The following is a 25,667-nucleotide window of genomic DNA, read 5'->3' on the forward strand; positions in this document are numbered from 1 at the left end:
GCACTTCCCAGATCACTTCCAGAATATACTGTTAGCTAAGTGCTGTGCAGAGAAGCCCAAAATTTGCAATAGATGAATACAAGATTTTTCACAATTGAAATTACTTTTTTCCCCAGCAGAGTGTTGCTGTTAAAGCCAGAATTTCTGTCAACGCTTCCAGCTGTTAAATCTTGAACCATATTTAAATATGAGCAGTATATCTGGCAAAGCAGTTCAACACCATGGATGGCAGTAACTTTATTATTATTCTTGAAAGCGTCCTGCCTCCCAGCCCATTATCTAATAGACTGCCAGAGTATTAGCAAGTACTGTGTGTGCGTGCGTATAAAGAGGGAGGAAAGAATCTTAGTTTTTATCCCAAATCTAGGGATTACTTGCAAAAGGCATCTCCAGAGATCATGCTTCTATTTCTATTGATCACCTATGATACAACTGAAACAACACAGCTGTTATGCCATAAACCTTGTTCTGGTTCTGCCTGTCATGCGTCTTAAAGGGGTAAAGCTATTGTACCATATATGCCAAAACTGCACATTGCCTTCTTTCCTTGGTGCCTACTCATTAGCGTTATTAGTGTTTGATCTGCCAAAAGCCCCAAATTATTTCTTTTCTAATACATTAGAAAATGGTTAGAAAGAAAAATTTAAGTTTTCCAGCTTCTCCAAATGTCATGAAATGCAGTTTAAGTCCCAAAGGAAGAACATCTGGCAGAACTGGATTTGCTGGAGCTAATTCTCACTGTGTTGTATTTTTCCTGTTGGTTTTTGGGTTGTTTTGTTTCTTTGATTATTTGCTTGTTTGTTTTAGATCTACCATCTTGCAGCAGCAGTTCAACCGAACAGGGAAGGTGGAGCATGGCTCTGTGGCACTACCAGCGGTCATGCGTTCTGGGTCCAGCGGTCCAGAGACTTTCAACATTGGCATCATGCCTTCCCCCCAGCAACAAGTCACAATTGGTCAGATGCACAGAGGACATATGCCTCCACTTGTGAGAAACTTCCTTGTGTTGTGTTTGAAACTGTTTTTTGCATTTCAAACTTGTCTGTGCTGCGGGGACTCACAAACAGGTTGTTACACATATTACTAAGAGCAGGAAGAAGAAATACTGAGTGTGACTTTCCTGGCTGTCCTACTAAACATCAGTTTTGAGCATCCCTGAAATACTTACCACATTTTTACTTATTTCCTCATTTTCTTTAAAGCTGGCTCTTCCAGCCTTCTCTTTACCTCTAAGTAGTTAAAGTAGTATTCAAGGGTTAGAAAAGAAGGTTTAAAGACCGGCAAAAGTAAGCAGTTTTAAGAAAAAGGCTTACATCAGCTTATCACTAGCCTACCAATTTGGAACTTCTTGGCAGGCTTAAAGCTGATGCTGAGTTTTCTTACTGAAATTAAAAGAATATCAAAAGCCCTGAACAGGTTGTAGAGAATATAACCAATGCTTAAGATCATGACATACCACTGGAAGTGTAGTATGTGTAGTGGATTGACATTGGCTGGTTGCCAAAGGCCCATCCAGGTGCTCTTTCACTTCTGCTCCTCAAAAAGATGGAGGAGGAAAAAATAAGATTAAAAAAGCTTTATCTCAACATAGATCAAGATAAAGACAGGGAGATCTCCAATTACCTTCATGGGCAAAACAGACTCAACTTGGGGAAAATTAGTTTCATGTATTGTCAATGAAAATAGAGTTGGGTGGTGAGACACAAACAAAAACTAAAGTACCTTCCCACCACCTCCTTTTTTACTCAGACTCAACTTCACTCCTTCATTTCTGACTACTGTGCTTCCTGCTTCCAAGTGGTCAGTTTAAAACAGCCCTCCTCTGCTGCTCCTTCCTCACGCTTTTCTCCAGCTCCAGGGTGGGACCTTGCTGTGGACTGCAGTCCTTCAGGATAAACCGCCTGTGGTGTGGGTCCTCTGTGAGGTGCACATCCTCCCAGGAGAGCCTGCTCCAGCATAGGTCCTCCACAGGCTGCAGTTTCTGTCGGAACCCTGCTCTGCCATGGGCTCTCTGTGCTGCAGGGGAATACCTGCACCGCTGTCGGCTCTCCCATGGGCTGCTGGAGCATCTCCGCTCCGCTGCCTGGAACAACTCCTCCCATCCTCCTCCGACATGGGGCTTTGCAGGGTTGTTTCTTGAACTTATTTTGCCCTCACTGCTGTGTGGTGCTGCAGCCTTTCCTAGGGATGTTTTCCCAGAGGTGCCCCCAGCTCAACTGCTGGGCTCAGCTGTGTCCCACAGCGGGTCTGCTGGGCCACCCCTGGAGCCAGCTGGGCCACCCCTGCAGCCACAGCCTTGCCCAGACACCCGATACAGATAGCCATCCTGCTCTGCCTGAGACCCTTTGCAGGCTGATGGCAATTCAGTTCTAGAATAATCCTTGATTACGTTGGTAGGCTGTTCCAGGAAAACAGTAATGATACCCTAGAAGCAAATTCAGTTTTCCTGTTCGTGTTCCTAGAATGCAAGTCGGTAAGACAGCTTGGTGGGTTTGTGTGTGTCCATTGGGCATTGTTTCATCTGGGGAAAGTTCAGCATTTTATAATGTCTGCAAGTACAGAGGGGTATAAAATGGCACAGGCGGAATCCAGACTGTGTGGGAGGAGCATTAGAGAGCTTTGCTTTCTCCATTGCACCAGGGAAAAGCTAGCTATCTGCAGTGCCCTGCTGTGCTTGTGGGATTGTTGTCACTCACTGTCTTTTCATGCATATGTCACATCTGCTTGAAGTGCCGTTTGGGACATAGCGCAGAGGCGTCTCCTTGTTTTCCCTTTCAGACCTCAGCTCAGCAGGCCTTGATGGGGACTATTAATACCAGTATGCATGCTGTTCAGCAGGCACAAGCTGACCTCAGCGAAGTTGATAATCTACCACCTCTGGGGCAGGACATGGTGAGTGTTTTTAAACTGTCATAAAAATGGACCTTAACGCTTTGGGGTAGTTACAGATCAGTTTAGTCATTGTCCCTGGATCAAAATTGGTATTGCTAAAGCTTTTAAAGTGAGATAAAAGATTTGTGCTCTTTTTAAGGAATTGATGTAGAGTGTTCCACCTCACTGTAGTCAGTCTTCTGAGGTCAGATGTAGCAGACTTCCTTGCACAGCAGTGTCCGGAATCCTGTTTGTTCCATGTGCATATGTACAATTAAACACCATCTATGGGCAATATTTATGGCAGGAGTGACTGCCTGCCAGACACTTGAAAAATAAGAACAGAATATGATTCTGTTGTTCCTGATCCAGGTTAGAGTAGGAGGACAGATCAGGAGACTATTGCTTATGGAGGACTGTCAGTCAGGAGCATTTAGCTTTCATGGATGCGCAGTTTATGGCCTTTACCTTAAAAAGACAGCTGTTGAAATGTGGTAGCAATTCTGTAGCAAATGATTCAAAGAAAATGCTTGCTGTCACATTTCACTTTAAGGTTTAGTGGTTGTCCTCTGTTTCGCTTTTAAAGGTTCATGAAGGAATGAGAGATTTACATAGTATCTTCTCTTGCAGAACCTCACTGCAATCCCTAAGTCTTGTTTCTGTTGTTGCTCTGCAGGCATCAAGAGTATGGGTTCAGAACAAGGTTGATGAATCAAAACATGAAATACACTCTCAGGTTGATGCTATCACTGCAGGAACTGCATCTGTTGTTAACCTTACAGCAGGTAAATTTCAAAGGGGGGGATTTCCTTGTAGTCTCCAAGTTAGTTATCAGTCTAATTCAAGTAATGCAGGGACAGAGTATGGGGCAGCTGGAGACACATTTTCTTCAAAGAACCCGTATAGCTAAAAGCGCCTTGACACGCGGAACAAGCCTTCTGTCCCTCCCAACACAATTTTTTTCTTTGATTTGTCTTTTACACTAAAGGTGTGGCCATTGATGAAGATAAAATGTAGTTTGCTTATTTGACACAGTAGAGAGTATTTGCAAGGTTACAACAAAAAAGTGTTCTTGATCTGACAGCTGTTAGAAAAATATTATGTGTTTATTGACAGTAGGTTTTTTTCCTTCAGCAAATTACAAGTTGAAAGAGCTGTGAGTGGCTTAAAGGGGTCAATACTGTATTGTCGTGGGTTCTTTCAGTGCTGGAAGGTAGTTGATACTGTGGACTTCTCAGCAAATTGCATTGAATGAAGAGAAATTCTGTTAGAAGACAAATTCTTGTAGAAGAAGAAATGCAGAAATTGGAAAAATTATAGCAGTCTGATTTTTTTTAAAGCGACAATAAAATTACTTAGTAGGCATTGCTTGGCTATCTTGAAATGTCTCTTTTGTCTCCACACTCCAGAGTGTGGCTTGTGGTAGTTGCCTGTTTTTCCCTTTTAAGCACTAAAGATCATGGAAATACATTTGCTCTACAGGGGACCCAGTTGACACTGATTACACTGCGGTGGGATGTGCAATTACAACCATCTCTTCCAACCTCACCGAGATGTCTAAAGGTGTGAAACTGCTTGCTGCTCTCATGGATGATGAAGTTGGAAGTGGAGAAGACCTCTTGAAAGCTGCTCGAACATTGGCCAGTGCTGTTTCAGACTTGCTGAAGGCTGTGCAACCTACATCAGGAGAGGTGAGTAGATGGAAACTTCTCAGGTTCCCTCCTTGAAGTGCACGGCTTTGGCGTTTTTGAGACATGTTAGCTTCTAAGCCTTGCCTACTCAGTGCCATATAATGCCCCTTGTGCAAGCAGTGCTTTTGCTTGTACCTTCACCTTTCCGTGTGTTTATGCCTTTGTCTTGCATCTTGATATTAGAATGTTCTGTTACATGCAGAAGTTAATTGGTTTCTGTCATAAATAGTTAATTTATCTGGGTATCATATTGTCTTTTACAAACAAATTTCAAACAGTACTATGACTCAATTTAGTTCATGATTTTTCTCTCCTTACTATCTTTGTCTACTTCGACACATAAAATAAGAAGGTAATCCCTCTGTTGTGGTTTTCAAAAAACGAGAGTAGTAGTACTGACCAAGACAGACTTACCGTGATCAGTTTGCTGTGAGTCGGAGTCTGCAGGCAGTTTGCCTTAGAACTCCTCAGGTATTTATGTTTTGAAGAACATGAAATTTCCTGATCAGAGAATCCCAGAATGGTTTGGGTGGGAAGGGGCCTTAAAGACCATCTAGTCCCAACCCCTGCCCTGGGCAGGGACATCCCCCCCCCCCAGCCCAGGCTGCCCCCAGCCCCGTCCAGCCTGGCCTTGGGCACTGCCAGGGATGGGGCACCCACAGCTGCTCTGGGCAGCCTGGGCCAGCGCCTCGCCGCCCTCACGGGGAAGAATTTCTTCCTCATATCTGATCTAAATCTGCCCTCTCTGAGCTTAAAACCATTCCCCCTTGTCCTGTCACTGCAGGCCCTTGTAAAAAGCCCGTCCCCATCTTTCTTGGAAGCCCCCTTTAAGTACTGAAAGGCCACTGTAATGTCTCCCTGGAGCCTTCTCCTCTCCGGGCTGAACCACCCCAACTCTCTCAGCCGGTCCTCACAGGAGGGGTCTCCAGCTCTCTGACCATCTCCATGGCCACCTCTGGACTTTTCCAGATCAGTTGGCATATTGACTATCCACCCTTAATTATCCTTGGAGTTATTACAACAATGTTTATTCAGCGTGTTCAAAATTCTTTACATGTTCTCTGGGAGCTCTTCAGATGAAACCCCTGAAATATGGTTGTGCAGTTGAATGTGTGGAAAAGTAAAGATTTTTCCAGAGTATTTCTGTTATGTAGTATTTTTTTTAGCCATATTGATTGCACACTAATGCAGCAGTTCGCTGAGGAAATCTAAAATTCAAGTAAAGCTCATTTTCTTTGAATTCATGTACTTCACCATTATATTTTTCCAGCCTCGACAGACAGTTTTGACTGCAGCTGGAAGCATTGGGCAAGCAAGCGGGGAGCTGCTGAGACAAATTGGAGAGAATGAAACAGATGAAAGGTTCCAGGTAATGAGGGGATTGCTTGTCACTGTCAGAACTGTGCAGCTTTCTAATGAGGCCACTGCATAAAACCAGGCTTCCCAAAGTGTGGTTAGGAAACGCTAGTTTTGATGTTTCTCAATGCTAATTGAAGTTAATCCATTATAAAATGGTTTTTAAATATACAAACACAGAGTGCTGATTTCATAGGAAACTACATTCTGTGCATCACACAGATGCTTTCTTGCTAATGGAGCTGTTTGCACTGTGCTCCTCCCAGCGTTTAAAATGCGTGGCTCACGCTATTTGCATACTGGTCAGGCTCTTGCTTTTCAAATTCTGCTCTGCTTTTTACTTTCACTACTACATTCATCACTGACTTCTTTTATGGTGGCTTTCAGTACCTCAGCATTGCATGGATAGTATCTTCTATAGCTTTCCTGTAGGATGCGGAACTATCATTCCATTTTACAGATGGAAAATTTAGCGTGGAAGTGCAGAGATCTGCTAATTTGAGATACCCTATGATCTCCTGATCTCTCAAATTCTTGGCATTGTGTCACACTTGATATGCTTGAATTTCCCATTTCCTTCAGTTGCAACAGAGGGCAAGTTATATAGCACAGTGCGAAGTCAGACACAGAAAACAAGGAACAGCAAACTTACTTTCAAAACTCTGACTATCTTTACTAAGTACACTGTGTCACTGTTTTCCAGGGGGACATGTGTGCAGTCTTAATCGGTCGTTCTGAATGCCGTAGAGATTTTGTGGGAAGCAGTGTATTAAAACTTGAAACATGCATACAGACAACTTCAGTCCTTGCCCTTCCTTGTGTTTCACTATTTTTGCAAGCGAATGACTTATTATGCCGTGTATTTATGAAGAATGAATGAACATTTATTAATAAATAACGAGTATTTTTTCTCATTAAATACAGCAGTTTTCATGTAAGTGTTTGCTGTGTCTGTGTGTATGCATGCAAACTTTTTGGTAAACCGAGTAGAAGAAAACTTGCATTAAAAACATAATTTCTGTAAGTTTATTAGTATTGCCAATTATCAAATCATAATGCCTGTATAAGTTAATGACAGTGTTAGCTATTAGCAGTTTAAAACCGTTGTTCTTAAATGCTCTGTTAAAAACATGTCTGGATTTTTTCATTCAATGCCAAGAACAATTTTGAAACAGAACCAAGGGGAAGTAGTTTACAGCAACAGTTAGACCTCTGGAGCGCACTGTATGCAGGATGTCTACTAATATGACTTACAGGCCATTTAAAACATTTAATCCACTAGTAAATCTGTCTGCAAGTTTCATCAGAGTTTTCATTTGTGTTCTAGTTGAGCTCTTTCTTTCTTAACTAAGAGAAAGAACCTGAACATTCTCATAATTGCTGTGGAGTGCTGGAGAAGGTGGGTAAGGAGAGGGATGGTTTATCATGCCTTCATATCCCAAAACCAAAATGAAAATAAGTGTTCTTTATTTTTTAAATCCAAAGTTTTTTCTGCTGTGAAGTTAAGATTATGCATGTGTATCTGTAATATCTTATTACAGGAATGCCACGTCATTTTAACAGTACAGGCATCAGGAGGACTCCATCCCACTAAAAAAGTGAAGCATATGGAATGTAGCATTTTAATAGGGAAATAGGAAGAAATTGCCTGAACTTATTCATTGCAGGAATTAAAACATGAGTGTGTTTTAATTTCGCAGTTTCAGTTACTTAAATTATTTTTGTACGAGGGAGAATTATTCTGGAATTAAGACCTGTTTTGAGTTATACTTAGGAGCGGTAATTTATAGGGCTACATTTACATCATGGACAAGGAAATATTGTGGTTGTAAATGGCTTTTTCAGAAATGGAACGGCAATTGTGGTTACTGTTAAGCACAATTAAGTACTTGAATTTAGTATCAGCTCAAGTACTGTTTGTTCTCAGCAGTTTGCTCCTTGAGGTTGTCATCCTTATTGCAGATACTTACCACATGTTTCATGGTGAACTCCAGATGTTTTTGTACTAACAGTATATTCTCAGGAAGTGAAGATAAGCACATTGCAATTGGGGACATAGATTTATTCTTACAGACTCTGAGCCAATTCCACATTTAACAGTCCATACTCGTTCAGTCCAATAACTTGATAATGTAGTTAAGAGAAATGGTTGTACTGAGAACAGAAAACTTGAGTTTTCTGAGTAATAGCCATGTTTGCTGCTTTACACGTAACAGAATGTTCAAGTTCTGATACACGAGAACTTCTTACCTTCAGGAGGCTTGGTCTTAATGTAAAGAAAGTATATACTTTTTTGTTCGTAAGACTGAATTTTCCCTTTACCTTACCAGGATGTTCTGATGAGCCTGGCCAAAGCTGTTGCAAACGCTGCTGCCATGTTAGTGCTGAAGGCCAAGAACGTAGCCCAGGTTGCCGAGGATACAGTGCTGCAGAACAGGGTCATTGCTGCTGCTACGCAGTGCGCGCTCTCTACTTCCCAGCTTGTGGCTTGTGCTAAGGTGAGTGAGGCTAGCGGTGTTCATGAGGCTGCAAGGCGTCGTTTGGAGTGTAGGCTTCTGTGTATTTCCAACAGTAACAGGCAACATACCGTGTTAATGTCATAGCTTTATATTTATGCAGTAGCAAATTTTTTGATTAATAAATAGTCACCCCTAACAGTAGCAGTCAGGAGCCCAGAAGATGTGAGGTGTTGCTGTAATCCCCAGGGAATGTTCACAAATAACAAAGCCCATCTGATGAGTTACTAATATTGATAAAATAAAAACGTAAAAAATACTAGTTCAAGAAGCACAGCTTGCCTGGGGAACACTACAGCCTCTGGAACACTTTTTATCTTAAAAATCAATGAAAAAAATAATCAATTAAAAAATTAAACAGTTCATATTTCCTACTTAGATGCTGCTTTGAAGTCTGCAGTGTAGTCGTTTGCAGGGAAATGGGTTTTCAACTCTTGTGAAATGTCAGGAAGGTTTGTTTTAAAATTATTAGCCAATATTAGATATGCAATTTTCAATATTTTCTACTACATTTCTCTGGCTGCGAGGGCTTTTTGTAATTCATATATATGAATTTACACTGTTTGGAGTTCTTATTGCCTGTGAATTCCTTCAGTGTGGCATAAGACACTCAGTGGTATCCATCCTGTTTTCCTCACAGGACACACACAGTATTCCCATTGCTAAAAGCTGTCTGGATATGCCTGAACAAAATGGGGGAGGGTTGTTTCGACTATGTAGGTTACACAGTTTATTACTTGTCTTGTGGCTTCAGAAGTAGAATGTTGTTTGGCTTGTGCCAAGCACAACTTTTATTTAAAAAAAAAACAAAAAAAAAAACAAAAAAAAAAAACCCCAACCACAAACAAAAGGCTGATTATAAGAAGGGTTTACAAGACCAATTCCAATTAAGATTTCATTTTATTTGGAATTCCAGTCTATAAGAGTCTGCCAGTAGATGTAGTTACTCTGGAGGAGTTTGGCCCGTGCCTGCCCTGCAGAGCCACTCTCTTGTGTTTTCTCAGTTCAGTAGCTGCTGAAGAAGCATGAACAAGGTGGAGGCATTCATTCTCAGAATCTAAATTGAGATTATATTAATGATATGCAGAGCCCAGATTCCTAATCTAGATGTCTGAAGCTACCTATTTAAATACTCGATTTCAGGGTTTTCTGTCTAGGGAAAACAGGTAAATTAAAGATTAAAAACTAATGTACTGGGTGTTTCACTTGTTAGGAGTTAGGAAATTTGCAGACAAGCCTTTTCTGAATGCTTTGTGTCCCCTCCCATGCAGGTTGTGAGTCCCACCATCAGCTCTCCAGTGTGTCAGGAGCAGCTGATTGAGGCAGGGAAACTGGTAGACCGTTCAGTGGAAAACTGTGTGAGGGCCTGCCAGGCTGCCACAGACGACACCGAGTTACTGAAGCAGGTCAGTGCGGCTGCCAGCATCGTCAGCCAAGCCCTGAATGACCTCTTGCAGCACGTCCGCCAGTTCGCAAGCAGGGGAGAGCCCATTGGACGCTATGACCAGGCTACAGATACCATCATGTGTGTCACAGAGAGTATTTTCAGTTCGATGGGAGATGCTGGTGAGTTTCTCTAACAGGCAGTAGCTTTTCATGACTCAGAGATGTGCATGTTTCAAATAATGCAAGTGAAAAACCTTCTCTGAAGCGTACTCTGCTCCTAGGCTAGTGCTGTCGTTGACGGGTAGTCATTCAGCAGATAACATGCAATCAGCAAAATGCACGTAGTGATGTGCCAGATAGAATCAATGTTCTGTGAAAACAGTCAGTGTCGTGCTAACGGATCACTGTAAAGTTTTGTCTTGGTTTCTACCACTGCTTTGCTTCACAGAATTGTGTAGCAATTTCTCATCTCCAAATACGAAGACAGGTACCTGGGTGAATAATTCCCAGTGACTGATTTAATTATGTGTAGATTTTGTTGTAGGCTTTGGAACTAACGTCTGCTTTTCCCTATGTTTCTAAACTTTACAGCTTCTAGAATCAACTAAAACTTGAGATGCCTAACATCTAACTGATCCACTCTGAATTTTTAGTGAAGAACCAGTAAATTACTTAGAATGGTGAAATTTCAATAATTATAAATGTTATGAAGTAGCAACAGTGTGAAGAGGCAGTATCAACTTGAAATTGAGGCAATTCATAGAAAGTTTAAAATGGGATCAGTTTTTAAAAGCTGATTTTTTAAATAGTGAGTAGCATGGTTTTCCTTGGGGTTAGGGTTGGGCTTTTCTTTCATGTTATTTAACTGCAAGGCCAGGAACGGAAATATTTCAGTCACAGTTGTATTCACGTTACAGTCAATGTGATCAAACTGATCTTTTGTTGTAGAGTCATCCAAGTTATTACATTTAAAATTTTTAAAAGATGCACAGGAATGTTTGCCAAACCACCCTTAATCTTTGAATTGAAAGCTGTGGAAAAAGTTTTCTAATGCTCTGTAGCTATCCTAAGGAATGTAATGACTGTAGATGTGCACAGGAAACCATGTCAAGTTTTATGTTTAGCTGTCGCTTATGATTCAGCTTCTGCACAGAAGAATGCGGTGAAAGAGATGATCTCGTAGAGCATTTATTTTCTACTCACAGTCAAATATCTTGTTGTGCAATACTTCGTTTTTAGTAGAAGGCATTCAAATTCCAGTCTGTGTTTCCAATTTATCATTGCACTCCTGCGGTCACAATTTTAACGGGTGAGAGACTCTGGCTTGTGACTGCTGTATTGTTGCCCAAGCAGGTTATACTTTGTTTGATTTACTGGTTTAGTACTATAAGAAAGGGCACTCAAAGGGATTTTTTTCAAGTGGAGTATTTGGACTGCGAGCTGAGTTAGCCAATCTTGGTAAAAATTTTAATTGCCAAAATGCATGTTGGGACATAGTTGATGAAAGCAAGAAGACTTAAATTTTTTTGCCTATGCCTGACCAGAGGAGCCTGGTAAGAAGGCATTTAATTCTGAAGCCCACAAGTAACCTTGAGAACACATGAGAAAAATGCTGCTTTGGTTTTCTTTCCCATGATTTCTTAAGAGCATTTGAAAAAAATGAGGCCTTAGACCCAGACACAACTTACTTGATTTGATAACCTACAGAAAGCAAAAGGCTTTATGGGTTCCCGTCTGCTATGAAGGAGGTCAAGTGTATGTGTTAGTGACCAAATGAATTTGCTCTAGAAGGCATAGGTATCCACTTCAGAAGCGTTGTTGTTCCATCTCTTTGCTTCACCATGACTGGAACACGACTCCAGTATCTTAAATGTACACCTTGGGTTTGTCCAGACCCACCCACCTGGTGCTGAGTCCCTTCTGACAGAGTTCTTACCTTTATGTTGGACAGAAGGTGATTCCCTAAAAGAAAAATAGGTGAAAGATGGGTAATTTTTATTTAAGGAGTGAAATCTTGGCTGTAATTTGAAAGCAAAATTATTAGTCCTCACTGGGCCAGGAGTTTCCTTGAACTATATATTCAAAATTACCTTAAAGTATTGATTTTGGGGTTTTGTCTTGCTATCTAGAAGGCAAACATTACATTTTGTTCTTAATCTCCACTGCAGCAGTTTCCTTCGTGTTGCGCTCTAAGGTTTTATTTATGAAGTGTCTAAGCTATGAACTCTTTGTGTATCATTTTCAAGTCAAAAGAATACTTCAGCAAATGTAACTTTATTTTCATCTTGTTGAGATGATTTTTGAAACTGCAACTGAAATGCAGAGAGAAAGTAAGTAAAAATAGAATTGTATGCCACAGGTGAAATGGTGCGGCAGGCCAGGGTGCTGGCTCAGGCCACTTCTGATCTTGTCAACGCGATGAGGTCAGATGCTGAAGCAGAAATCGACATGGACAACTCAAAGAAGCTTCTGGCTGCTGCAAAGCTCCTGGCAGATTCCACAGCCCGCATGGTTGAAGCTGCAAAGGTACCAGGAAAATGAGCTAACCGTCAGCGTAGAACTGTATGGTTAGATGCCAGGAAGGGACGGGATGTGGGATAGGATGGATAGGATCTGGCTGATAGTAGGGGTGTTTTTTTTTATCCTGTAAATGTTGGACATTGAATGACTTATCCTAGGTATGTTCAGAAAAAACAATTAATTAGTTGGGGGTGGGGTGTGGGTGTTAGAAACCCTTCTTGCACTGCTTTGCTGCCCTGTGTTCAGGGTGGTCGTGACTCAAGCATCTAGGGCAGCTCCCACCAGCTGTAACCGCGGTGATGGGAAGTCTTGTACCAGTCCTACCAAAAGAAGTGGAACAGCAAACCCATGGCTGTCTCTTATGAATATCACTTACAAAAGCTGTTAACAGAGCAGCTCTGCCTGTGTTTGTCTTAGGGACGGTTCCCTCCCCCTGGGGCATCCTGCTTTTTTTGTGCCCCGCCATCCCACCCCGTTCTCACGAGAGGGGCGTATATTTAACATTTTCTTCCCCTTCTGTGATAGAAACCTATTTAAATACACTGGGGAGGAATATGTTCGTTGAATTGTTTCCCAGATCCTGCACTTAAATGGTTTTTACAGATCAGGGCCAGCCGTTCTGCTAGGGCTCTAAAAGGCCCATTTGCCTGGCTATGGGGCATGTCCTTGACCTTCCAGTACTTTCTCAGACTTCAGATGAAGGAAACCTACTGTGTTAAATCTCAAGGGTTGGACTGCAGTTTTATTGAAAGGTGTATTGAATCGAGAGATTTAAAAACTGTTGTTGTTTGGGGTTGTTTTTTTCAAAACCTATGTTCGTCAAAGTACGTTAGTAGAGATCATAGTGGAAGTAGTGTACAAGGCTTTTTTCCAAGCGCCTCAAGCAGTATATGAAGCAAAAGTTCAGCTCCCTTCCTCAAAGTACCTAACATATATGGGAACAACCTTGTACTAGCTATAAATTTTCCACTTCAAAGTCTTGTAACATTTTAATGTTCTTCTAACTTTGGTTAAGATAATATGAGGAAAATAAAGGCTGATTTAGCAGACACTGTCTAGAACTAAAACCTTGATATTTATCTACCTTTTCTCCAGGAACTTTTACTGAGGCTCATGGTTTTTGCTCTGAAATTTTGTGCAGGGAGCTGCAGCCAATCCTGAAAATGAGGATCAACAGCAGCGTCTGAGAGAAGCAGCAGAGGGACTGCGGGTTGCTACAAATGCTGCTGCACAGAATGCCATCAAGAAGAAAATTGTCAACAGATTAGAGGTTCTAAACTAGATGTTGTTGAAATTTTGGTTTATTCTGTTTTGATAATTAGTATCTGTAGATAATTTCAAGCAAGTAGAAGTGCATATTTCAGGAAGAGTGCTAGGCACAGAATGATAGCACTGTAAGCTCAGTTCCAGAACACAATGCTTGGAATTAGGGATGCTAGCATACCATACCATAGTTCTCAGACAACTGAGCACTTGTGTTACTGAGGTAGTGAAGTGGTGTAAGAATTTGACTCAGAAGGCATTTGATGGTGGCTTAGTCATAGAATTAGAACAGCTGAGGTTTCAAACAGCTGAGCTGAAACTACTTCATTACTGTTTTAATTTACCTGTATGATCTGTCATTTACACACAATATCCTTTGATGGTTTTACTAGTATATCTGCCAGAGTTTCATGTAAATTTCCATACAAAGAAATGTTGAATTGCAACATATCCAATTAAACCAGTAAGTTATTCAGAGAATCAAAGAAGCAGAAACAGAAGTGGAAAGATACGTTTTATCTCATAGTACAGCCCAGAGAGAGAAAGGCAATTTACTGTGCACTGCGGCTAAAACCTCTCTGAAGTTTGTCTTGTAGGCAAGGTTTGATCTTCCTATTCTCAGCTGAAATGTAGAAAAGACAGATTGAAAAAAAAAGCCTTTTGTAATTCCTAGTTTCCAGCTGTGGTTTTACATTAATCTGATTTAAATTCAATGAGATTAGACAAACAAGGAGACCTAAGTACAACAAGGAGACCTAAGTAGGTAACCATGTTCCAGAAGCGCATTTACATTGCTGTATATGGCTAGTACCAAAAATCAGGAGTATTTCAGGAAATAAAAGCTGATGTCTCAATTTTTGAACTGCATGCAAGAAAGCTTTATAGAAAGGGCATTTTATTTGTTTTACTGTTACAATGTATACTGCCTCACAAAGGAGTGAAATGTGTAACGATGAGAATGAACTTCATGCTTGCCTGTATTTAGTGGGCCAGTTGATAATAACACTCCCAGATATTTGGAAAAGGTCTTCCCGCGGGGTGCTTTTAGACTTAGTAATACCAGTATTTTGTACCTCTGTATCACTTTAGTATCTTTGCTTTCGCCATAGAGCAATCTCAGCAAAATCAGTAGAAGCTGGCTCCCTTGAGTCGGCAGTCAGAGGTGTTAATGTGGCAGTGTGTGTACTTGGCCTGTTTTCTCTGGCCTTTTTTGTAAGGAGCTAATTGATTAGACCATTTCTGCTGTCTGTAATTGACTTCTTTTGGTAATGCTGCAACATAAGCTGTGAAGGAGTAAGATCTTAGAATCCTTCTCGTTCCACCCTTTTCTTTATTGGCGAATTAGAGGTGAGACCAGTATTCAGCTCATTTTCACCTTGAGAGAAAAGCAATCCTGAGTTTCCTTAAGGTAAACCAAATTAATCAAGGGTTGTAATGATTTAATCTGTCAAAGTTACCTGTATTATGTATTTCATCCTCTGAATTACTCGGACTTGTGACCACTGATTTAACTCTGTTCCTTTTTCCTCAAAGATTGCGGCTAAACAAGCTGCAGCTGCTGCCACTCAGACTATTGCAGCTTCTCAGAATGCAGCGGTCTCAAATAAGAACACAGCAGCACACCAGCAACTTGTGCAGAGCTGTAAGGTAAACACATCGCAACCCAAAGCCACTGACAAAAAACTCTTGAACTCTGCTTTGTGGGGAACTAAATATCACCTTCTGTAATAATAGTGTTGCAACCTCGAAAGGAGTGTTTTTAGTAAAATAAAAATCCCCAAACCAAAAACCACACCATACACATTGATCTCTATGGATTCTGTATGCCCCATCCCCATACCTGGAAGTGTTCGAGGCCAGGTTGGATGGAGCTTTAGGCAACCTGGGCTAGTGGAAGGTGTCCCTGCCCATGGCAGGGAGTTGGGACTAGATGATATTTAAGGTCCCTTCCCACCCAAACCATCTGTGATTCTATGATGCAATTCCATGATTCTGGAGAACCCTCATTTATTGTATTATCCATGGTTTCCATGTGTTACTGTATGGAGAGCTTGGAAAAGCTGAGCTACTCTGTAGTTCTTGGCTGTTACAAATACCCCTGCAAACACCTTACTAGAAAGGACCAACAGGCTTGTATAGCTCAGCACGTACCTGTTGAGTAACAAACACTTCATCTGAAGCAAGTGCTATGAGTAAAAGTTTTGACAGAGCGGTCAGCCACCCTGTGCATGCAGAGCTGTGCTAGAAGCACTGTGCAGAGGGCTCCGGTTGCTCAGAGATTTGTTCACTGGCGAGAAGCCCTGGCCCCACGTTCAGCACATGAGCACGCTTTGCAGCAGTGTGAGCATCACAGCAGGCTATCCAATGGTACATGCAGTGAAGTGGGGCTGCTGTGGAGTGAAGGTAACCTTGGAATTTTTCACAACGAAGGGTGGAGTAGCCGTAATACTTTGTACTGTAACAGAGTGAAATCCTTCTTCAACATATAGGTTATATAATCGGTTATATAACTAACAGCACCGATCCTGCTATTCTGATGTTCAGCCTACAGGCAACTGGGACCTTAAATATCACTGTAAAAAATAAGTTATAGATCTTACTATGGGGTTAATGTGATTTCTAGCTTGAAGTTAAGGCTGCCAAGACCACAGATTTCAAGGTATGCCTGAAGTCAAGCATGTTTTTATAGTTCCAAACTAGAGTTTGGTGAGAAGCTGTTCTCTTTTGTGTTTTAGCTACATTTGGCAGCTTAATTTCTAGCTCTGACTAATGTTGCTTGAGGGTTTTTAAAGAAATTGCATTTAAGCAAAAAATTGAATAAGACAATAGAATGCAAAAGGGTTTTCTTCTGGATGGAAGAGCAGTTATATAGGGAAGGAGAAGAAAACCATTAAAGAAGGCATCGTTAAAAGCCACATTAACATTCAGCAATTACTTCTCGGCATGGTGGTAATCCTAAGTAATGTTGGAATTAAATAGGGTAGCTGTACATCTCAAAATTGTGTTGTAGGCAGCTGCTATTTCAGTATGAATTAAAAAAAAAAAAGACAAGCTGATTCACTGTATTGTTTACAGTTCATTCTAATTTGATCTTGATGATGATTTATTAGGTAGCAGAGAAGATCTGATACTTTTTTTTTTAACTTTTTTGGGGAGGAAAGGAGAAAAAAAAAAAAGAGTATTGCACTGCTGAAGTAAGTGTTATTATGAAATGGATGGACAAGGAGCATGAATCTGGGCAGTCCAGGAGTAAAGTTATAGCAATACACACTTCAGAATGCTCAAGCCATACTATAAAGTTTGTATTGTTAGAAGTCAAGGAGAAGTAGGCTGAGGTGCTTGTGTGTAAAGCTTTTTTTGAAAGCAAGACATTATCTTAAAAAATCTGTCACCTCCACTACTGGCATTTGAACATGCAGAGGAAGTAATTCAAAATACTTTGGGTACATAATCCTGCAGAAAAATCTTAGGTTGTAGGGTCTTTAATGAGTAGCTTGAATAAAGATTTCTTAAGTAAAAGTACAACATCTCTGAAAAATCCTATTGTGTATTAATTCAGTTCCATAGAATCCTAAACAAACTCTGTGAAGGCACAAGCGTACTGTACCTGTGAGTACTATAAGTTCTTTAAGGGGGGTAGGGAGAGGGCTTGCTTTAGTGTCAGAGGGTTTTGAGGTTTTATTTATCTACTAAAAGCTTTTCCCTTTGTCTATTGTAGAATGTTGCAGACCACATTCCTCAGTTGGTGCAGGGTGTGAGAGGAAGTCAAGCTCAGGCAGAGGACCTCAGTGCCCAGCTTGCTCTAATAAATTCCAGCCAGAACTTTCTTCAGGTGAAGTGAATCAATCATTGTAGTAGACTCCGTCAGAGCAAAAAGCATTTTTTAGTGCTGTATGTTTTCATGCGTTATAAAGAAGCAGTAAACTGTTAAGAACCGTGTAAAGTCTGTTACTGACTGTGAATCATAGCTAAGGATAATTTAGTTCCTCAGATCAGATGGCTGAAGTATGCTGAATCTGTGGTGAGTGAAAACTGCCAAAACTGAGGATAAAAGTAACAAGAAAACTCCAGTGTATGGAGAAGAAGCATTCATTGCTGTAGCACTTGCCCTCTGGGAAAGAGTTTAAAGAACCAGATGGAGAGAATTCAGCATCTTTCTAAGCAGAGGTCTGAATGTGTGAGAACCTTTCTTAGTTAAGGTAAAGTTAATGTTACAGCAGCAAGCTCCAGAATTCTTCACAAGTAGATACTAGCCTGCATACGTAATGGATCTTGATTGCAATTTTGAACAAAACACAACATTTGACTGTGTGCTTCTTCCAAAACATCTTAAAAAAAAAAATTGATAAAATACTGACCATTGGTAACAAAACTATTGGGTTTATTGTGGACATTAAAGAAACAAACAGAAGAAACCAATTCTTCATGTAATGACTTGATTATTACTTGGCACCAGTTAGTCCTGCTGTAATGTGGTTGCTGTTAGCAGGTTCTGTATGGTCCCATGTAGGCAGAGGTATCACAAGCCATGCCTCTGCTCTGAGTATTTTGCTGTATGATTCCCTTTGGGGTCATTAGAATGATCCATCTCCCCTGGGGCTGTGTATGTGTACCACAGTGATGGTGAGAATCAGCAAATTATTTTATTTGTGTTAGCAGCAAAGCCTGCAAAGAGTCATTTCTTGAATTATGGTTCTCAATTTATGGAATTTTGGAAGAGTTTAATATTTAGAAACATTGAGACAAATTTACCATCTGTGCCACCTGGACCTGCTCATACCACATGGGTGCTGAATGGCGAAACTACACATTTAAATTCTTTAAAGTAGTCTGCATGTACACGAAGGCCTCGGACAGATATTGGTACCAGTGAGGTAGTCGTCGTACCGGTAACGCTCAAACGAGTCCTGCTGCAGAGGACACTGTAATGTGGAATTACGAGAGGGTGCAGCATACAAATGAAAGGCTGGGATCTAGAAGGTGCACGGTTAAGGAGCAGGGTAGTGCATTAAACGGTCATTATAGAAAACCTAGAAACCTCGTGAGTGTGTGAATGGAGGAAGCATTTTGTTTATTGAATCCTAAGTTGCCTTTAAAGAAAATAAGCTGGTAAACCAACTGTGTTCATTGCTCTTCTTTGAACAGCCTGGAAGTAAAATGGTGGCATCTGCTAAAGCTGCAGTCCCCACTGTGGCTGATCAAGCAGCAGCAATGCAGCTGAGTCAGTGTGCAAAGAACCTTGCTACCAGCTTAGCTGAGCTACGAACTGCCTCCCAGAAGGTGGGTAAATGCTTTAATGCATTAACCAGCTAAAGCAAGATGGCTGGGGTCGTGGTCACAGGCTTGTCCTGCTTGACCCACTGCGTCTCCCCCAGGGAATGGCTCATGCTCCAGCACTGTTCGCTTCTCAGTGTTGCTTTTTGTGCACAGTTTGCTTAGACTCCCAGGTGGCTTCTGTGTCGTGATAGAAACGGGAGGGAGAAATGATGAGAAAACTGAAAAGCTTGTGCTACCCTTTCCCTACAAGAAAGACGGGAGCAGGGTGTTTGCTGAGCAGCAGATGAAAGCTCTGAGCTGCTGTAGCACCTGGAGTAGAGTGGGGAAAGCGGAGTGCTCTGCTGTGCACCTGCCAAACTGGGACAGCACTCTGTGAGCAGCGTTGTGACTGTGAACTGGAGCTCATCTCCAAAATTCAGGGACGCAGAAGCTATCTCTGTTTCACCACAGATTTCAAAATGATGTATGGGTTTAAAAGGTCAGTGGGAAGTGCGTGGGTTTGTTGGTTTGGTTTTTTTTTTTTTTGTGTGTGTGTGTACACTGAGGCCCAAACCCAGGATTGTAGCATATAGGCTGGCTACACCTGAGGTGATGTTTACGTTTCCAGCTCGGGTACTGGTGGCTGTGGGCTGCCACATCAGAGGGTTCACTGTGACTTCAGTCACGATGCATGGTTAGGCTCTGTAGGAAGCGAAATCGGGACTGCAGCCGTTATTTTCTCAGTACCTGGAGTGGCCAGTGGGAAGGTGATGTGTACACAAGCCAGCTGTGTCTCTTTCCCCTGGTGTCTCTTAACTGTGTGTTGTTCTCTTCACAAGCTAGGAATACTGTGCGGGAGTTTGGAAGCTGTGATGTAGAACAAAGTGCCCACAGTGACCTCTAAAGTCATGAGAGCAATAATTTGGGAGGGGGAGGTTATATCTGAAGCATTTACTCTTTCTGGTGGTGGCTTACAGCTGCTGACAGTGCTGTTGATCTGATCTCTGAATAGGCTCACGAAGCGTGTGGCCCGATGGAAATTGACTCTGCTCTGAATACAGTCCAGACTCTCAAAAATGAACTGCAAGATGCGAAGATGGCAGCTGTGGATGGACAGTTAAAACCTCTGCCAGGAGAAACTGTAATTGAGGAAGGATGTTCTTCATTTAAAAACAAACAAAGTTAGCTGTTAAATTTAAATACTAGAGTCAAAACAAGTCATGAGGCTTTGGGTAATGGTGATACTGACAGGATTTTGCACTAATTCGCTTAAAAAGAATATATATTCCTGCTACAGCAGAAGCATGTTCTGTAGCAGAATTACTCATAGGACTGTAGGGACTCTGTTGTACAAATTAGCAGCAGCAATGTTTCACTCATTTCTTGCTGCAAATAATTTCTTTTCAATAGCGACAAAGATGAGAACTCAGTAGTTCTAAGGCTACCAGTCCTGGTAGGCTTAGAAAGTGAAATGTTTTATTTGGCAAAATCCCCCTTCTCCTCAGATGAAGGTAATGATTTCCATTACTAATTATAAAATAGTTTTGTTGGTTTTGTTACTTAATATGTTAATTTATTTCATCATGGACGGGGAAAACATGCTAGTCAAGTTTCAGAGATACTGTGTGCGTGTTCAGTAGCTGAGATAAAAGGTTGGTTTCTGTGGAATGAGGAAATTTTTAATATTACTTTAAAAAAAAAGCATGTTTTAGTTGAACTTAAAGAATTTTGTCCTTTGCAATTTTTCACAGCTTGAGAAATGCACTCAGGACCTGGGAAGCACATCCAAAGCAGTCGGTTCATCAATGGCCCAGCTGTTAACTTGTGCTGCTCAAGGCAACGAGCACTACACAGGTAGTGTTTTATTCATAACGTGTCTGCAAAACCTCTGCTTTCCGTAAAATACTTGATAGAAGGTTTTCTTATTATAGATTACTTAAACCAAGCCATTACTACTTTTGGTTTTGGGTGGGGGGGTTCTTTTGGTGATAGTGAATTGTGGCAGCTTCCTGGGAATTGCTGGTGTAAATAATGTGCTTCATAGAAGAACAGTGTTGCAATGTGCTGCGTGTCTGTATATAATCAGAGTAGATTGAAACATCTGTTGTTTTTGTAAATACACGCCACTGGAACTCTGTGAAGGAGGGAACTAAAATGTAGTGCAACTGAAAGGTCAATGCCACTGGAAATGTTGCTGTATCCTTTCAGAAGGTTATAAGAGTCTGGATATTTTTTGAAGCACAGGATGCAAATATACTCAGGATAGCTTGGTGACGTTTAAAACTGCATCTCTTACTAAATGTTACCAGTTTGCATGTATAATGTAATTTCTGACTCATTGATCACACTTGTGTAGTTTGAGTTAAAGCCAACAGAGAATGTGGGCACACAGATTCTGCAGTTTGTTTTTGTACCTATACTTCTAGAAACCAGGAACACCTTAATAAGGAAAAAGCTCCTTGCAGGAGGGAAAAAAGATTTACTCTTAGGTGGTAAAATGTTCTCTCTCCTTATTTCTGTAAGGAACAAAAGCTGTTGATGCAAATGCTACTGTAGGTTTTTTTTAAATATTGCTGATGAAATCCATTATGGCAATTACCATGTAATTGGATGTAATTGCATCAGGGCTACATAACTTAGTTACTTTCATTTGAAGCAGGTGTACTTGCATGAAGATGGCTCACATTTCTGTCACATAGTTGTGCAGAAGTTAGCACTGGGTATCTGGCAAAGGAATATGGATACTTTGCAGCTGATACCGAATAACTCAATCTAGTAGCTCTCTTAACATCAAGCTGTAAGAGCTGTTTGGTTGGGAAATCCTACAAAGCAATGAGTTCCTTTCCAAGTTTAATGTAACTATTTCCTATCTCATACTGTCTTGTTACGCTGTTAACTGTGGTGTGCTCAAGCAACCACCAAGTGTTTGCAGGTGTTATGACATTCTGCTGTTTCTCTGTGATAGAAGTTTTTTACAGTTTTTATTCACTGTTTAATAATTCCCACTTGTCTGCAGCTGTCACAGTAGGTTTCTTTTCATTTTATACTGAAAGTCACTGTAGTGGATAAAAGGAGCACCGAGCTGAAAGCATAACAATCAGACCTTTTTGTTTAGTGGTGGTGTGATAAATTAAGTCAAATGTAAAAGATGCTTACTGGTATTCTAAATAAAGGGAACAAAACGTGTGGGTATTTCCCCTGAAATTTTCTTTACATTAAGAATGTAAAAAGCAATCTGTGGTTTGTCAAATAGAAAAGTGATAACGGCAGCGTAGGCAGTACTGTTTCTCTGCCTAGCCTGGCTGTAGTTTGACATATAGTATCACTTGCTTTTCATTACCTTCTAAAGTTTCTGCATTTAAAAACGTTGAGTTGATAGAAAGAGAAAATGTCAAGAGGCACTGGTGTTAAATTGCCAACAGGGCTACTTTGTGGGTTGTATTTGGTTGTGATGTACCAGCTTTGTGAACATTTCCAATAGGTATGTTAGAATGTTCTAATTATTTTTAATGCCTAGATATGGATAACCAAGAGCTCTTGTACAGCAAATGTGAACCTTTGCTGTAGCTTTCTTTTGGTAGGAGTAGTGATTTATCACTCAAAATATGCCACCTACATTAATTGCATATGTTGTTGACTAGACTATGTGCAAATTAAGGCCTTTTAGAAGACTGTTTTATATTGGTTTTCATTAAGGGCTGAATTAAATTCCCAAAATAGAAGAATGTGGGACCATTATTCATACAGTCGTATGCCTTGGTGCTAGAGCTGATGAATGTCTTATAACGTTGGCCAGAAACTAATTTCGTGATGTCCTTCCTCTTTGTGACTTCATTCAGTTTGTGCTTGTACTCAAAAGTGACGTTAGGTTATATCAAGTTGTGTCATCCTTAGTGATCTCTCTTTATGCTTTTAATTTCTCGAACTTACTGTTTCTCTGTTTGCTCTCTAAAAAAAACAAAGTTGCGTTTTCAGAAGTGGCAGAGATGCTGTGGCTCTAAGTCATGTACACCGTTCTTGCAGACAATCACTTTCCCCCATAGGTTAGAGTATGAGGTTTTCCTCATTTTCAGGTTTTAGATTTTCTTCTTTTTCAGTGCTTCACTAAGGTTTAGTCACTGATGTAGAGCTGTGCCTGGAATGTGTTTTTTGGGGTACAATTTTTGTTTTATGGCTGCCCTACAGGCATTTCTCTAGGCAAAAGATGCTGTATATTTCAAATGTGCTTGGCTTTGAAGACTTCCTTTAAAACTGAATTTGCAGTGTTGTTTTGCAATGGGATCATTACCTGTGAATTCATCTGTTATAAAATACAAAGATCATCTTTAAGGGTACTAATAGAGTCCTTGATTAAATCTGAACATAGGAGTGGCAGCCAGAGAAACTGCTCAGGCTTTGAAGACTTTGGCTCAGGCAGCACGAGGGGTTGCAGCATCTACTACCGACCCTGTGGCAGCACATGCCATGTTGGATTCAGCAAGGGATGTCATGGAAGGCTCTGCTATGCTTATTCAGGAGGCAAAGCAGGCCCTGGCTGCACCAGGGGATGCAGACAGTCAGCAGAGATTAGCCCAGGTAAGTTGGGACTTGAGCAGCTACATGAACTGTCAAACACCCAGTGAAATTACTTAAAACACAGCATTCAGTAATGAGAGAGAAGAACAGAAAATAAGGCTACAAGGAGTGTCAGCTTTCTGTTCCTTCCAGCAGCTCTCAGGTAGTAACATCACACTTATGTTAAGCCATGCAGATGGTGCGACGTACGATATTTTAGGCATCTTTTAGAAAAATAGACTTATACAAAGATGCAGTTAACAACATTTGAGTAGGCTACTTGATTGCAAAAATGAAACAGCTGTTAAAATGCTCATTCTCAGGTGAAGGACCTGTATTCAGGTTACATTCACAGAGTGAATGCGTCTTTTCTACACATGGCACCACGGCCTGTGAAGACTTTAGGGAGTAATAGGCACCTTTGTTACTGGTTCAAAAAGTTCTGTAATTGGCCTGTATTTTAAGTAATTTCTTAAAAGGAGATAGTTGTTTTACTCAGGACTTTGGAAAAAGTAGCATGCAAAGGGTTTCTGTGATTAGTATATGGTTAACTCCAGGGGCATTCCCTTACCTGCAGTGCTGCAGCATTTACCCCAGGCGCCAGGTGCAGCTGTGGAGCTGCCCTGCCAACATGATCCTGTCAGAGGACTGAGCATAAATAATTACTGCCAGACTGCAGGTGAGCAAAGCAAGAAAGTTGCAAGCCTCAAAAAGGGTCCTGTTAGAATCGGAATGTAGGAAACGCTGGCTATAGAATGTGCCTCCGCTGAATGACTGCTGAAGCCTTTCTCTGTGTGGATGTGTTTACTTACGTGTTGCAGGTGGCAAAAGCAGTGTCTCACTCCTTGAATAACTGTGTGAATTGTCTGCCTGGACAAAAGGATGTGGATGTGGCCTTGAAGAGTATTGGGGAATCTAGCAAGAAGCTCCTCGTTGATTCGGTAAGATGTCTTTTAACATAGAAATACATTTTAGAGAACTGAAAAGCCCATCTGGGTTCCCCATGTAACAAATGATCATTTAGTAAATGTGCCCTAGGTATAGTTTATACAAGTTTCTGTAAGTTTATGCAACTGTAAGTAGTGGCTACTTTAGCTGAAATGCTGGTCTTCTGGTTTATGGGAAAGGTGAGATGTGGCTGTTGCTGGTGAAGGCAATATTAAAGTTGTTGTCATACATCACCATTGGTTTGTTGTTTTGAAAATGCCAACTCTGACTTAACATTTTGAAGAATATGAAAATTAGGAAATTATAATCCATCTCCCACCTAGAATTGATCAGTTTAAGGAGCAGTGTGGTCAGTCAAAGTTCGGTGCATCTATGGTCATTTTGTATAAGGAGAAGAGTTGTTTTATTTCTATTTAACTGCATCCATGTCAAAACCAAACACCTTTCATGCACTGGTAATTTGCTGGGCAGCTATATGATTTGAATAGAGGGGGGGGGGGGGTTGTACCTACCAGTGATCCTGCTACCCTGTGAATGAAGGAGGAATTGTATTTTGATATGTTTATGCAATGCCTTTTGGTAAAACCACATCAGGAGTTTAGAGTCGTCATGAAGAGATGCCGGTACTTGTGTGGCACTCTGGAAAGCTTGTTTGTGGAAGTGACTGATGACTTGGAGACCAAAATTTTCCAACTTTGCCGCTTAGTTCATCTCTTCAAATTTTGTAGTTGAACCATAAAACAGCGATCGTCATCTCTGCCCCTTGAAAGGCTTATGTGCTTGTAGGTCCCTTGAAAGAGACAGCAGGACTAAGGTGGTTGTATAGGTTTCTGGTTGATAACTGTCCTGTAGTTGGACTATTCTGCATTCAGAACCAGATCACTAGCAGCCCGGTTGCAGTACTCCATTCTAGCTGGTATGTAAAGCTCACTACTGAATTATGTTGAACCTTCCAGTCATGAAGGGCTGGTGTGACGTGACAGATGATAAAACACGGTGCTTGGTCTCTTACAGCTACCTCCGAGTTCTAAGTCATTTCAAGAAGCTCAGAGTGAGCTGAATCAGGCAGCAGCAGACCTGAATCAGTCAGCAGGAGAAGTCGTCCATGCAACACGGGGCCAAAGTGGGGAACTGGCTGCAGCCTCTGGAAAATTCAGTGATGATTTTGATGAATTTCTTGATGCTGGTATTGAAATGGCTGGCCAAGCACAAGTAAGTTCTTTATCTTGCTAATTGGGACCAAGGATTATCTTGGGCGCAGTATCTTGCAGTGCAGTATCTTGGTTTTCTTGTAGTGCGGTACGAT

At 41.1% G+C, this 25,667-nt stretch overlaps 1 protein-coding gene across 6 annotated transcripts in view; it reads left to right on the top strand.

The window, feature by feature from the left end:
• TLN2 (talin 2) overlaps positions 1-25,667 on the top strand; it is a 206,463-nt gene that overhangs the window by 109,525 nt on the left and 71,271 nt on the right. For all 6 annotated transcript variants that reach the window (XM_040602224.1, XM_040602223.1, XM_040602228.1 and 3 more), the window contains 17 exons: positions 808-988; positions 2,779-2,892; positions 3,548-3,656; positions 4,354-4,562; positions 5,833-5,931; positions 8,249-8,416; positions 9,706-10,000; positions 12,180-12,346; positions 13,482-13,610; positions 15,137-15,250; positions 17,322-17,435; positions 18,749-18,883; positions 19,872-20,000; positions 20,611-20,713; positions 23,226-23,434; positions 24,235-24,354; positions 25,376-25,573. In XM_040602224.1, coding sequence (XP_040458158.1) covers positions 808-988; positions 2,779-2,892; positions 3,548-3,656; positions 4,354-4,562; positions 5,833-5,931; positions 8,249-8,416; positions 9,706-10,000; positions 12,180-12,346; positions 13,482-13,610; positions 15,137-15,250; positions 17,322-17,435; positions 18,749-18,883; positions 19,872-20,000; positions 20,611-20,713; positions 23,226-23,434; positions 24,235-24,354; positions 25,376-25,573 — 2,593 coding nt within the window. The remainder of the gene's footprint in view (positions 1-807; positions 989-2,778; positions 2,893-3,547; positions 3,657-4,353; positions 4,563-5,832; positions 5,932-8,248; positions 8,417-9,705; positions 10,001-12,179; positions 12,347-13,481; positions 13,611-15,136; positions 15,251-17,321; positions 17,436-18,748; positions 18,884-19,871; positions 20,001-20,610; positions 20,714-23,225; positions 23,435-24,234; positions 24,355-25,375; positions 25,574-25,667) is intronic.

The sequence above is a fragment of the Falco naumanni genome, chromosome 7 (assembly GCF_017639655.2).
Source record: "Falco naumanni isolate bFalNau1 chromosome 7, bFalNau1.pat, whole genome shotgun sequence".
NCBI lineage: Eukaryota > Metazoa > Chordata > Aves > Falconiformes > Falconidae > Falco > Falco naumanni.